Raw genomic sequence first — 14,533 nt, forward strand, 5'->3', positions numbered from 1 at the left:
TCATTTTTCATCCTAGTGTTCTTCAATTGTTGAGTTGATTTCATTATTATTATTTCCAAGTGTGCTTTCTTCTGTGTACCTTTTTTGTAGCAGTTTTTCTCACTTTATCAATGCGATATCCTTTCAAATCTCCTCTTAAATCTTAATCAGGATGTTTATTAGAATTTTAAAAAAAGCTTTCTGTGCTTTCTTCCCTTGACATTACCTCACTGAGGTCTGCTTGGTCTCCTTTACAGCTCCTTATCATCCTTATAACATCTAATAATTTTTCATTGTCTTTGAATACTTATAAGTGAAAGTTTAGACTAGTTTAAATTGGTAACTGGTATAGGCTTCCCCAACAGTTATAGGTCAATGTTTGGTTTCCCCTAGTGGGCCTCACTCTTACATTGAAAGTGGGGGTTCTTAGTGCTAGAGGCCTACTTCGTGTACGTACCATGTAGGTGAGGCTACCTACTCTGCTTGGGGGTTGGGGAAGAGTTCCCAAATCTTTTTGTATTTTACTGCTTGGAAATTCTCCAAGTTGGTTGTACGTGAGCAAGCCAAAAAAGGTGCTACTTGGCCAAATTGCTTTCATTTCAGTCTCTGCTTAGCTGGAGTTCTCCCTTCCAGCCCTCTCATCCTAGGTGATCTTTGGTTGGTTAACCTCAGCAGCAAATTTCAGTTCCACTTCTAGTAGTTTGTCAGAGTTAAGAAAGTTTCAAGTGCTACCTGCTTTTTAGGAAAATAATTCAAATTAATGTTGGTTGTACAGTACATTTCCATCTGCCGTTTATCATTTATCCATTCAACAAATATTTATTGCATAGCTGCTTGTGTCAGGAAATACATGATGAATGGTACAAAGTCCCTACTCTCATGGAGCTTACGGTTTAGTAGAAAAACTTGACTCGGTTATTAAGAACCTTGATACCATTCTCTTACATGTTTTTATATAAGGAAAGAGTATTTGTTTTTTTTCTTCACTGGAACTTTACTCCTTCAATTAATAATATATTAATGAAAATGAGTGGAACATTCCCTGCAGAAATTATAATAAATAAAATGCACAAAGATCAAAGGAAAAATCTGTTGTGTGATTAGTAAGTTATATTGGCCTGGCATGTCGCCTGGCTTATCTAGGTATACATTTAAGTTTTTACAGAAATGAAATACTCTAAGTACTACTTGACCAAAGAAGCCAAGATAGAGAAGAAAGCATATAGTCTGTGTCTGTGTGCAAAGTAGTAACAAAACTTTTTCCCCTTCTGCATGAAAATTTGACCTTTGGTTTCCAGATCTATTCCCTGGTAAGCTGATCGCATCAACTCTATTACTAGGTGACACTGCTATGGTAAAAATGATCTCTGAGAAAATTACATGTACACTAGAAGGAACTATCAGTGAACTATAATTACCTAATGCAGACACCATAGCTTTGGGCTTCATTGAATGCAGTGATTCTTGTAACTGAGCATATCCCTGTGGGGACCCTGGAAGGTATGCCTTTGGATTACTTCAAGAGATATTAGCACCTATGGAGCATGAGGCTTCTAAGTGAAGATGGTCTCCACATTCACCTGATGTAGATCTCATCTCCTTGAACCTGAACTGTCAGTGGCAAGGTCAGAGCTCCCAGACAGCTATGTAGATGGTTGAATGGGCTGCTGCAAGGACTCCTGCAGAGGAGGAATATGACATTGCACTGCCTGTAAGCTGTGCTTCTGTCCTATATCCTTACTGAATCTGGTGCCAAGTGTGGCCTGTGATAGTCTTTGATTTTGAATGTACATTGAGCCTAATGGGCACTGCAGTGTTTTAATTAGGTCTTGGGATCCTGGCAAATATTTCCCCCTAGGTCCATTAGGAGTCCTCTGTTTCTCTTACAGATAATTTTTATAGTATAATATGCTCATCGTCTTTTCTTGTGGGCTCAGGTTTCTGGAACTTTGGTCTTTACTCCTCAGTTCTCAGATTTCACAAGCAAATTACATGGGTTTTTCTTTGTTTTGTTGTTTTTTCTTTTCTACAGAGTTGACCCCTTATTTGGGATGTGTGAAAAATTTTTACAGGAAGTAGACTTTTTTCAGAGGTAAGTATTTCATCACCTTCTAGCTTATTAAATCTTGGTTATGTAAAGATCATACTTACAGGGAAAGAAGAGCAATCACAAGCCAGAATCTTTGGTTTAGCCCATGTAGCCAAGCTGTTATGATACATGCAGTGTGCCCTAATTTGTATACAGGTGGCTCTCAGTATCCATGGGTTCTGCATTCATGGATACGGAGGGTTCGACTGTATTATTCCATTTTATATAAAGGACTTGAGCATCCGTGGATTTTGGTATTTGCAAGGGGTCCTGGAACCAATCCACCACAGATACTGAGAGATAACTGTATTTTCTTTACTGGTATATAAACTTCTTAGGTTAGCTAAACATACAACATAATAATAAAAACGTTAGGAATTTTTTTGATTCAGCACTCAGCTGGGCCAGAAAAAGACAAATATTATGTGAGAAAACTCAAACTCTTGTTGAAAAATCACAACTTGTCTATTTTTCTTCACCATTGATCTTAAACTTGCATATTTCTGTCTAATCTACAAAAATTGTTCCATCGTTCTATAGGTAGCTTTTATTTTGTAGCATAGATATGTTTTCTCAGGATTCATTATGAAGTAAATCAGCTAAAACATATGCAGTCGATGAGTGGAAGGGTTGGTGAAACAGTGGGGGTCGAGGTAATGACCTTGACTGTGACCTGTGGTATGCTGGTGATATAATACTGGGAAGAAGGCATTTATAGGATTTTAAAATCTAATATTTATTAAGTCTAATATTTCATTTTTTCAATCCTTGCTTCTACCCCCATGAACTTTACCAAACCTGACTCTACAGGTTTGTATGACTCTACACTTTTCAGGCTTTTTTCATTTGGGTAATGATGGCTTCCTATAGGGCTGAGTTGCAATACTACTCCTCACCAATAGGAGCTGCTCTCTAGTAAATGATACAATCTAGCTTGACTCTTTAGATCCTGACTTCAAATCTCTACGAAGTCCATGCCTTACTTTTGGTTTTAGATTTTTTTTTTTAATTGAAGTATAGTTGGTTTACAATGTTGTATATGTTTCTGGTATACAGCAAACTGATTTAGTTAGACATGGTTTTAGATTCTTTAAGGTGGAGAGTCTTGTTTTTGCACAGTTGGGTTGGAGAGATTTTTGGAAAGATGACAGCTCTGATTTGCCACAGATGAGGATCTGTTGTTAAGGGCTGCACATTCTTTCTTAATTCAGCCTCTGAGTCCCTATACTGATATCACCTCAGTGAAATAGATTTTGACTATCTCCTTCTACAAAGCAGAGTTCTGTGGAATCATTCAGAGCTGGGAGTAAGTTACTTAACTTTTTTTAAGCCTCAGTACAACATTATCCTCTCTGAATCTCAATGTTCCTATCAGTGATGCTCCATTAAGACAGGCTTTTTCTTCTCTTTTGCTCAGTATAATATCCCCAGTGTCTAGAATAGTACTTGGTAAGACCTAAAGACATATTTGTTATATTAATTAATGAATCTGTAATATGACAATAATAATTCTAACAATGCACAGGACTACTGGGAGGATTAAATAAGATAGTGTAAAACACTTAAGAGGATGCCTGGCATATGTAGATATTTAATAAGCAAGGCTATTATGATGGTCATGTCACTACAGCATAATTACATAGGTGCATGGCTTTCCTCGGTAACCATGAACTCCTCCAGTTCATCACTTTTCCTACCTCAGGGCTTGGCAGAAGTTTGGGGCTCAGCCTGTGGTGAATGAATGCATAGTTGCTTCTGTTTGTTCCTTCAGGTGTTTCATCGCTGATCTGCCCCACCTGCAGGACAGCTTTGTGGACAAACTTCTTGACCTCATGCCCCGACTTATGACATCCAAACCTGCAGAAGTGGTCAAAATTCTACATACCATGCTGCGGCAGAGTACCTTCCTACACCTCCCCCTTCCAGAGCAGGTCAGTGTCTGTGTCATACCCCTTCAGGTGAAATCCATCCAGAGAGCATCCAAAACTGCTCATCTTGGTGATCTTTGACCAGTGGAGGAGCTGGGTTAGGGCCTTTCCTCTGATTGACTAACATGCGTCCACCCATTAGATAAGGAGACAGAAAGGCAAGGATCATGTTTTGTTACCCAGAGATGACCTGGCTTTAGAATCGTATTTTCTTCTTGCTTACAGATCCACAAAGCCTCAGCCACCATTATTGAGCCAGCGGGTGAATCAGACAACCCTTTGCGGTTTACCTCTGGGTTGGTGGTGGCCCTGGATGTCGATGCAACCCTGGAACATGTTCAGGATCCTCAGAGCACTGTGAAGGTCCAGGTCTGTCAGGTTTTGGTTCCCATGGAGCTTCTAAACTGACTTTGTGTTGGAACTTTTAACTTTAGCACCCCTGTAATCTCTACCTGAGGGACAGAAACTGGGGAGAAAGAAGAGATAAGTTTTTATGGACAAGAGCCTGGGCGTGAATCCCAGCTCTACTGCTGAGTATGGTCTGGAGGAAGTTAACTTTAAACTCTGAACCTTAGATTCTGCAACTGACAAATAGGAATAGTTGACATTGAAATGAAGTGATGTGTATAAAGTTCCTGGTCCTCAGTAAGGGTTCACTAAATGACAGGGCCGCTTCTATTCTTATAATGTGAAGTTAAGACTTGGTCTTTTCAGGGCTATAAGCAAACTGTAATAAGTCCTTTTCCAGTTGTAGGTGGGTCAGCTTGGTGAATACAGTTTATGGGTGGGAAAAAGTAGTCACTAGGGAGTATTCTTTCCAAGTTAGATAGATGTACTAGAGAGACAGGAGAGATGCAGTATAGACACAAAGCAATTTAACAGTCAGTAGTTAAGCCCCACTAAGAGTCCTACCCATTTACACCCCCTCCCTCCCTCCCTTCCATCCATCCATGCTTACTCTATTGCACATGCTAAGTGCTAGGCAAGCATGTCAGAATTCGTGCCCTGAGGATGCTTAGTTTCAGTGAGAGACAGACAAATGGACAGGCAGTTGTCAAACAGAAGTTCAGTCATCAGTTCCAACAGGCACAGGATGAATTAAGAATGTTATGGCCTCTTATTAAATCCTGATTGCTCACACAACATAGATCTAACTTTGGGAGCCACTTGCAACACTGCCTCCTGAAATGAGACCTAACTTTTTAAATAACCTGACCTATTCTCAAGACTAAGAGACTGGGACTTCCCTGGTGGTGCAGTGGATAAGACTCCGCGCTCCCAATGCAGGGGGCCCGCGTTTGATCCCTGGTCAGGGAACTAGATCCCACATGCATGCCGCAACTAAGAGTTCACGTGCCTCAACTAGGGAGCCGCTTGCCGCAACCAAGGAGCCCGCCTGCCGCAACTAAGTGTTACTGAGTTCAAGCTCGCTCTGCTCACTGCACTACAGGCCAGTGAATCGGGAGATGAGGTGTTGAGACAAGGAATACGACTTTATTCGGAAAGCCGGCAGACCAAGAATATGGCACACTAGTGTCTCTGAAAAACCATCTTACCTGGGTTTGGATGCCAGTTTCTTTTATAGAACAGAGAGGGGGAGGAGGTGAGGAAGTAAAGTAAAAAGGCCATAAGTTTTGCAAATGTCCCCTGGAATGGCTAGCCTCAGGGAGGGGATGTGTTAATTTCTTCTTTCTTGCAGTCACCCACAGGTGGACAGGGTCAGGATGCTTCCCCCAACAAAGGCACTTTGGTTTAACATTCAAGCAGAGGGACAGGGTTCCCCGAGGCAGGGCGTTATGTATAGACAGTATCCTTTTAGTGAACAACAGCAGGAAAGCAAAGGTTAAAGTAAAAGAAACAGGTCCAACATGTAGCCAGATTTGGCTCTTCTCTGTTACATAAGGAGCCCACGTATGGCAACTAAGGAGCCCGCGAGCCGCAACTAAGACCCAGCACAACCAACCAACCAACCAACGAAATAAATAAAGAAAATAAAGATTAAATAAAAAAAAAAAAAAGAAAGACTAAGAGACTGGTTCAGTGAGATAGTGGACCGATCTACCGACTTAGCTTCTGGATTGTGAAGCTTCTTAGAAGTTTCAAAGGCAGGAATGAAGGGGAACATAATACACCACCCCAAAATAAGCCTTTTTGGCCTAAGGATTATTTTGGAATGATTATTTTTGAGAGGCTGTAGACTGGTAACAGAGTAGAATTGCCCTTTTGTGAGGGAAATTTACATTTATAAGGGAAATCTCCATTTGTAAGGTATCTTCCTCTCGGTACCAGAAAGGGAAGCAAGACTAAATCTCTAGAAATTCATCAGTGAAGACTATGCCAACTTAAATTTGCATAACACTCGTACCCTTGATTATTGTGTTTTACCTGATAACCTCTCATAACAGGCTCCCTTCCTCTTCAACATCTTTCTTTTGTTTTTAGCTGAATATGGTATTTAAGGTGATGGCTTGGTTAGTTTCAGGGAGTTACTCAGTTTTCCTAGGTCTCTTCCTTATATAGAGGAGACATATTTGTTATTAACTTCTATTTGTTTTTCTCCTGTTAATCTGCCTTTTATTATAGCAGGGTCTCAGCCAAGAACCAAGAAGGGTAGAGGGGAAATTAATTTTTCTCCCCTACAGGGTTATTTCCAGTTTTGGCTACTATAAAAACATTCTGCAATATACTTAAAAAAAAAAATATATATATATATATATATATACACACGCACATATACATGTGTGTGTATATATACATATATGTGTGTGTGTGTGTGTGTATATATATATATATATATATATATATATATATATATATATAAAATAAAGAATACTATGGAGAAGCCCTTAATTTGTAGAGTGTGACTAAGGAAGAGAAAGACTTTGTGGAGATACTGTTACATGGATGAGATAAAGGATGATTAAGAGCAAAGGATAGAGGTATTCCAAGCAGAAGGAATATGAATAAAAGTTAGGGATGCAAGCACCTGCAGTAAGTACAGAAAAATAGCCTGGGGCAGGCAGGGTCGGCTTCCTGGAAGAGAGTCAGGATGAATCAGGCCCTGAAGACGGTTAATATTTACCTATGGTGACAGTAGAGGAAAAAAATCTTCTGGCTTCCCAGCAGGAATTATTAGAAATCATGAGACCTACAGAGAACTAACTCTGAGCTGCAGTTTTATTGGACGGCAGTTTTTTGTTTGTTGGTTTGTTTTCCCCTGTCTACCGAAAAAAAATGCACAACGTAGAATTTGAGAGTTACGTTTTTTTTGGCAGATGTTCTTAGATTGCAGGTATAGATTGTCGCAAGCCTGGGAGACAGCATCTCAGATAAATGCTGAGAAAACTGTTCCAAAGAGGAAGGGGGAAACCAGGATATATAGGAGTTTTTGCAACACCACCAGGTAGCCGGAACAAAAGACTACTGTTAATAAAAGAAAACTAGATATCTCAAGTTAAGGAATTTGGCACTTTTCTACATAAGGGAAGATGCAAGAGTCTGGACTCATTGAAATCATTCCTTTGATATGCACCTCAGCTCTCTGGGGCCAGTATCCTGTGTTTCCTCTTTCCGAGTTTCCTCAAGCTGCACAGTTCAGGGTGGCTGCAGTCTGATGACTGCGGTCATTCCTTGTTTCCTTCCTCAGTTCCCTCAGGGCTCACTGCTGGAGGGCGGCTGCGGTTGCTGAGGGCCCAAAATCCTTTGTTTACTGATGTGGTGGGCAATGTTTTATTACTCAGCCCCAAAGTTAGTGGTTCTCCACCCTAGCTGCACTTTAGAATTATACAGAAAGTGTTAAAAAGTACTGATGCACGGGGCCTCAGCCTACACCAGTTAAATCAGAATCCTGAGAGTAGGGCCCATGACTACTGAAGGGCTATGTTCTACTTTGGTAGAAATAGGACTGAATTAATGCCCTGCCATTAGGCCGTAGTGCTGCTAGGATTGCATCGATCTTCCTGTTTGTACTGTTTGTAACTATGGCCCCATCTTAAGTATTCCTAATTGAAAAACAAAGCCTCAGGAAACCGAAACTTAACCAGCCGCTCTCGCTTCTGTAACTATGCTTGCTGAACCCCCTTTTGCAACCATCCAACCAATCAGACGGTGACTAGTGTCTTTGTTTAAAAGTTAACCAATCAGTGACTAATGTCTTTGTTTAAAAGTTAGCCAATCAGTACCCCCCACCCCTGAAGGTCGCGAGCTTGTTTGTACCTGTCTATAAAAGAGCTGTACTAAACTCCATCGGGACCTCTTAGCGTCACCGGCAACGAGTGCGCGGAGGTCCAGGTTCGAACCTGCAATAAATGACCCTTGCCGTTTGGCTTTGACTCTTGTCTCTGGTGGTCTTGTGGAGGGGTCTCGTGACCGTGGGCATTTCACTACCAGTATTTTTGATTTAAGAGCTCATAGGTGATTCTAACGTGCAGCCCGGGTTGAGAACCCCTGTTTCACATTGTCCCTGGAAAAAGTTCGCTGACCAATTGAGCATAAATGAGATTGCAGGTATAGATTATTTAAGGATCACCTGCTACACTCTACTGAAAGATTACCTTCAGGGTAGCTCTACTACATGCATGGTCAGACTGTTTAGATACCTCTGCAGGCTGGGAGATGGGGAACTCGCTGCTTAGTCATGGGACAGCTCTGACAGTAGGAAAGCATTGTCCAGTTCAGCTACCATGCCCCAACACTTCCGGACAGATGAGATTATGGGGCAGGTGGGCTGAGACATGCCTCCCCAGAGTTTCAAACTTGAAAGACCTGTGTGGTCCCTACTTTACCCCTATCAGTGTATTCCCATAGCCCAGGACCTATGTGTTTGTAGGATATGCTTCATTTGTTCATTTAGCTCATTTGTACACTGTGCAGTATATAATAATAGGCCCTCTACACAGATAGCTGTGAGGTCCCCTTGGGTGTTGAGGAGAGCTCTTTGGCAGCTTGTAAGATTTGAAGAACTGGCCAGGGATTTGAGCACTGAGCACTGTCTCTGTAGAAAGAGACAGATAAACAGCTTCCTAGCTGCTTATGATCTAGTGGAGAGTTACAGAATTATTCTTAATCCTTGGTAGTTGGTGATGGATCCTGGGCCATGATATGATTTGGAGCCAGAGGAAGGAGAGTCATCCTGATGGGGGTGTCTGAGAAGGCTTTTCACATCAGGATTAATATTTTAACCTATCCATGTACTTAATAGAGGCACTTTATTCCTGTCCCTCATTCACCATGAATTCAGGAAACATTTATCACATACTGCTTTGTACTGGGGAGGGGGTAGAGAGATTTCGACAGTGTTGTCCTCCCCTCCAGGAGCAGTTTTGTATGAAGGGTAGTGTCTTCTTTTCCTCCTGTTTTGGGGTTCACAGCAGATGTCACCAGCAATTCTGTTAAAAGCTCATGGCTCTTCTGCCTCTTTTTCTCATTGCTGTCACCTCTTAGGTCTCATATCCAGATGGCCAAGCTCAGATGATCCACCCTAAGCCGGCAGACTTTCGGAATCCCGGCCCAGGGCGGCACCGGCTTATCACTCAGGTGTACCTCTCCCACACTGCCTGGACAGGTAAAGAGTCAGTGGGCCAAGGCTTTTTTTTTTTTGTAGTTTGAAAAATACGTGATTGAACCAGGCCTGCTGAGGGTTGAACTTGATTCTTAAGGAGCCTGAAAGCAGTAGAATGGAGTCTCATTGAAAGAACTGTGGGCTGGACACCAGGAGACTATTTTCTTATCCTAACACTGCCACTGACTTGCTGTGTACACTTGGACAAGCTACTCTCCCTTCTGAATCTGTTTCCTCACCTTTCAAATTAAGATAACAATTCTTTACTACTTAATTCTGAGGACTATTCTGTCTGGAAATTAAAGTTTTATATTTCTTACCAGAAATTTAAAATCACTCTTTTTTGTATATGAACAATACAGTTCATTCCCCCAGAACAAGTAAAATGACAACTGTTCTTGCCTTCCCTTCCCACATGGGCTGGTTTGTGCGATAATGCAAAGTAAGGTGATCTATTCCTATTTTACCCTCCCATACAGCAACTGAGAAGAACCTTGATAATTTGAGAAAAGACATGGAGGTTACATAAGTATTTTTCTTTCATTTGTAAAGAATAAAACGAGAGAATACAAGTGCAATGGCATTACACTTCCAAAGCCTGTAAGGCTGCTTTGGAAACTGAAAAAGACTCAGTCTGCAGAACCTAAAATGTGGGAGAGAATTGGCCTCGGTGGTGTTGCCTAAGTCATTGAAGGTGATTCAGAAGCATGGTTGTTACTGGAGAAGGTGTTCAATACCACCAAATCTGGTTTATTTTAGAAATAGGTGGACGCCTTCTGGAATTTTATTTCACTGTATTTTTGAATACATGAGTAACTGTTTATTGCCATTATTAATGGTTTTCCTCTGTCAAGGGTGTTAGGCAGGTATAGATGACTTTATAAAGTTTTCACAAAGAGGAAGTGGTGCTGTTGAGTGTCAGGGCAGCCCCTTCGGGGGTCCAGCGGGCCTGGCAAAATTGAGGGAGCAGATCCAGCAATGCTTGTACAGAGAATCTGCCTCCCTGAGTGTCCCTCAATCCATATCCTTGCTGCCTGGAATGTTCTGCACTGTTTGCCACAGTGCAAGTCCACAGAAACGTAGAGTTCCTTATTTTAATCTCTTGTGGTGAAGGGAAGGAAATGCTGTGGGACGGGGTTGTTTTACAGGGTTAAGACTGAGGGAAGCAAAACAACATGTTAGAGCTCAGAAGAGCTTGAAAGGTTTTGAGGGGCATATTGACTTGCCCCTGGTCACACAGCATGTCATTGCCTGAACCAGGCCTACAATTCGGGCTGTCCTGAACCTGAAGAATTGTAATTCATCCAGGATCACCTCCTCTGAGAGGTTGCTACCTAGTCACAATTACAAATATCTATTTTAATTCTCTGCTCAGCACTTATTAGTGTCAGATGTTTTCTCATTTGTTTATTGACTTTCTCTCCAATTAGAATGTAGGCTCCTTGAGAACAGGGAACTTGCTCGTCATCTTTAACCTCTGTGTCCCTAGTGCCTGAGATGGAGTAGGTGCTCAACAAATAATGAAAACTGAATATAGGATTTTAAATTTGCAATTAAAATTCATTTAATTCTTAGACAACTTTGTGGTGGGAATTAGTATTCTGCTCTTAATTGTGTAGATGCATAAGTGAAGGCCCATGTAACTGAATAGTAATGGCACTGGGGCTGGCACACAGATTTCCTAACTCCTAAATCCCTTGTTTTTTTCACTGTACCATCCTCCCATCTGACCTGGGACACTAAAGTGAAAATGTGTTCTCATTCTGAAGGTGCCAGCACCTCTTCCTCCTAATCCAGGAGATGGTGCCTGGTATTGGTAAGGGGTCCTCCATCTAGTCCCTCAGCTCCCTACCAAGGGCCTCTCCTTTGGGAGACAGAATGCTGCCAGGTCGCAAGGTTTTAGTCACATAGACGAGTTTCCAAATTCTGCCTTACTTGCTGTGTGATCCTGAGAAAGTTATTTAACCTCTCTATCTCATTTTCCTTTAAGATTGGAGTAATAATATATACCTCATAAAGACATATTCTTCCAAGCATGATAAATAGGTTGCATGATTTGTCCCAGATGATCTTTTGTCTCTTTTTCCCACTGTCTTTTCCCTCTTGTTTCTTCTCCCTGCTCCCTTCCGCTGCTGGCAGTGGCTTGAATTGCCACTCTTCCCACGTGCTGGTGAGAAAAGGCATAATGACCAGATGGAGTTTAGTCCTCTGACCTGGGTTTAGTCCTCTGACCTTACCAGTATTTGGCTCCTGAAAGTGCTATGAGAGCCAGGGCTAGATTGTGGTTTAGGGGTTGGCAATAGCCATCTAGGACAAGAAAGGAGAGCATAGTGGGAGAGCTGATACTGGAGCCTAGTACCAGAAAGCAGTGCTAGTTTCATTACAGATACACTCCAGGCTGGTAAAAGGCCGCATGTGAAAAGGTGATGCTGAGGTTGGTTGCTCTCTGGGGTTGGCTAGGTTGCTCTGGTTGCCTGCCAGCCTTTCCCTTCCTGGAGGACAGCAATCTAGTCTGTATTCTGATCCCTAGGGAGAAGTCTGGAAGTAACCAGGAACACATCTGGGAAGGCATTGAGAAGTCCTGGGACCTCTGCCCTTGTTCATTTAGATCCATCCAGCCCTCATTCCTGCCCTGTAAACCTCTTAGCCTTGGGCTCATCTTTAATACTTACACCTTTCACGAGATTACCCGGTCACACAAAATCAAGGAGGACACCCAAGCTAGCGGTGTTCTTGGCCTCTGCACTTGCCCTTAGGTTTTTCTGAAATCCTCTCCCCCTTCTTTATGGAAGTCACATGGTGAATAGAAAGATTAGTTGCTTCAATTTATGAACTAAGCTCAAATTCTGTCACTGGTGTGGATTTGGGTAGTCACTTAGAACCTCTCAGAGTCTTGGGACTTTTTTGGGATTGTGACAGTTTTTCTTTCATGGTGTGGCAGGGTAAGAACTCTTGGAGTTATGTGCTTGGCACAGAGCAGGTGTTCCATTCCAAAGCATTCCTGAGCTCCCTCCTCAGTACTTCTTACGGACTCAAGTGTGCACTGTGCTCCATTGCAACTGTCTCTGCCTCCTCAGCCAAACAGCAATTTGAGGGAGGTCTTATTTATTTTTGCTGGGGCCTGCCACATGAAGACACCAGATCAGTATTGTAATGTCATGTTGTGAAAGAACGGAAGGTTCAGTGACGTGATTTTAGGTCCCTGAAATATATTCCTGTTCAGTAGTGAGAGTTTTCTGTCCGAACTATTTCCTTAATGGAAGGCTTCCTCTCCGCTAATGCAGTAGAGTCCACTGTGCATGTAGCCCTCAGGCCTGAGATCAGCTGTGCAGAAAGGCATGATTATCTGGGTACAAGAATTGGCCACATGCATGTACTTTGTGACCCTCTGTCTTGAGGCTGGAAGGCCTCTGTGGAAGAGGCCTTTTTAGCTTGCTCTCCGAACATCTCAGCAGCATGGCTCTGAGCTGCTGGGAGCCCAAGAGACGGGAGGAGGAGGTAGCCGTGGCAGAGAAGCAGCAGTACATCTGCAGGCTTAGGAACAGCCTCACAACATTCAGGCTGGAAAAGTGTTTTTGTATGCTGATGGGGGAAAGGAGGGATGCAGACAGATGAAGAAATGTTCTTGAAACCCTACTGCTTCTATCTTTGATGTTGCTTTTACTTGATATTTCATCCCAATTCCTAGGCGTTGCCCCATCAGAGGATTTTTGTCTTTTTCTTCCTAGAACCGTGCCAGGTGGAAGTGAGACTGCTGCTGGCCTACAACTCCAGTTCACGCATTCCAAAATCCCCCTGGATTGAGGGCGGTGAGATGTCATCCCAGGTGGAAACCAGCATCGAGGGCACCATCCCCTTCAGCAAGTCTGTAAAAGTTTACATAATGCCCAAACCCGCAAGGCGCTGAGTTACAAGTAGTCTTTACAGCCGTGGCCTAGAAGGCCCTTCTTGGGGTCAGAGTGAGCCAGAAGCCTGGAGCATTTCACCTGGACATGGTATATAGGCATAAGGAAGAACATGTGACCCTTATAGTCTTATCTGGTATCAAACATTGGATAAATTATTTTGCATTAAGAAAACAAAAACCTTCAAGTCTATCCCATCCCCCACCCCCTACCTCCCTAGCCTTGCCCCCAGTAAAGTTGAGACACCAAGCTGTTCTAGTTCCTGGTCCTTAAAGAAATCTGTGTGGCTATAGGTTCAACATTTATACCGCAGGCCTACATTCTTCGGGTGTGAAACAAAAAGATCCAATTTTCTAGCCCCTTCCAAAGAACCAGTTATTGGAGCCATAATCTTATTTCTTAAAGCAATAGTCTGTTTGCCAGGGCCAACTCCAAAGCAGCTTTCACAGCTGTACTTTTTCACCACCGACAGTTCCTGAAGGGCCCTAGACTTTCGTTATCTTGCTGAGAGTCTCCTTCCTTAACTCAGGCAATAGCTGGCCAAGGACTGAATGAACAGCTGAAGAATGAATCACTTTCATCCCTCAGGGAAATTCTTGATCTTGCCTGCCGTTATCCTTAGAACAAAAATATGAGAGAAGGGCCATATTTTACAAAAGAAACCAGGATTATGGGAAAGAGGGACGTAGTGTAAGAAACAAAGTCATTTCCCACTACTTCTCTGATGACTCCAGCGTTGGAGCTGCGTGTGAGCTGAAGGTGCAGCAGGGGTCTAAGAACAGTAAAGGCTCCAGAGATGTGAACCACGTGAGGGCCTGTGCTATGTTCTTTACCTGTCATTTTATCCTTGCAACAGCCAAGTGAGACTAAGAGGTTAAGTCACTGGTAGGAAAACTGTAATAACACCTTTACTCGTTCAAATCCAAGATGATTCCAAGGCCTGAGCTATACCATATGGAAAAGAACCTTCAAATTTTCTCTCTGTGCCTCAGTTTTTTCATCTGTAAAACAGAGGTAATTATACCTTAAGTGTTGTTGAATGGGTTTAATTAAATAATGCTTGGCAAATCTT

General features: G+C 42.4%; 1 protein-coding gene across 2 annotated transcripts in view; it reads left to right on the plus strand.

The window, feature by feature from the left end:
• Window positions 1–14,533, plus strand: part of INTS4 (integrator complex subunit 4) — a 110,928-nt gene extending 96,395 nt beyond the window's left edge. The window contains exons 19-23 of one of the 2 annotated variants that reach the window (XM_065881454.1): window positions 2,012–2,071; window positions 3,840–3,999; window positions 4,222–4,365; window positions 9,439–9,559; window positions 13,285–14,533. In XM_065881454.1, the coding sequence (XP_065737526.1) occupies window positions 2,012–2,071; window positions 3,840–3,999; window positions 4,222–4,365; window positions 9,439–9,559; window positions 13,285–13,463 (664 nt within the window). In that variant the 3' untranslated portion in view covers window positions 13,464–14,533. The remainder of the gene's footprint in view (window positions 1–2,011; window positions 2,072–3,839; window positions 4,000–4,221; window positions 4,366–9,438; window positions 9,560–13,284) is intronic. The other variant, XM_065881455.1, reaches the window with a different exon arrangement.

The sequence above is a fragment of the Phocoena phocoena genome, chromosome 8 (genome assembly GCF_963924675.1).
Source record: "Phocoena phocoena chromosome 8, mPhoPho1.1, whole genome shotgun sequence".
Taxonomy (NCBI): Eukaryota; Metazoa; Chordata; class Mammalia; order Artiodactyla; family Phocoenidae; genus Phocoena; species Phocoena phocoena.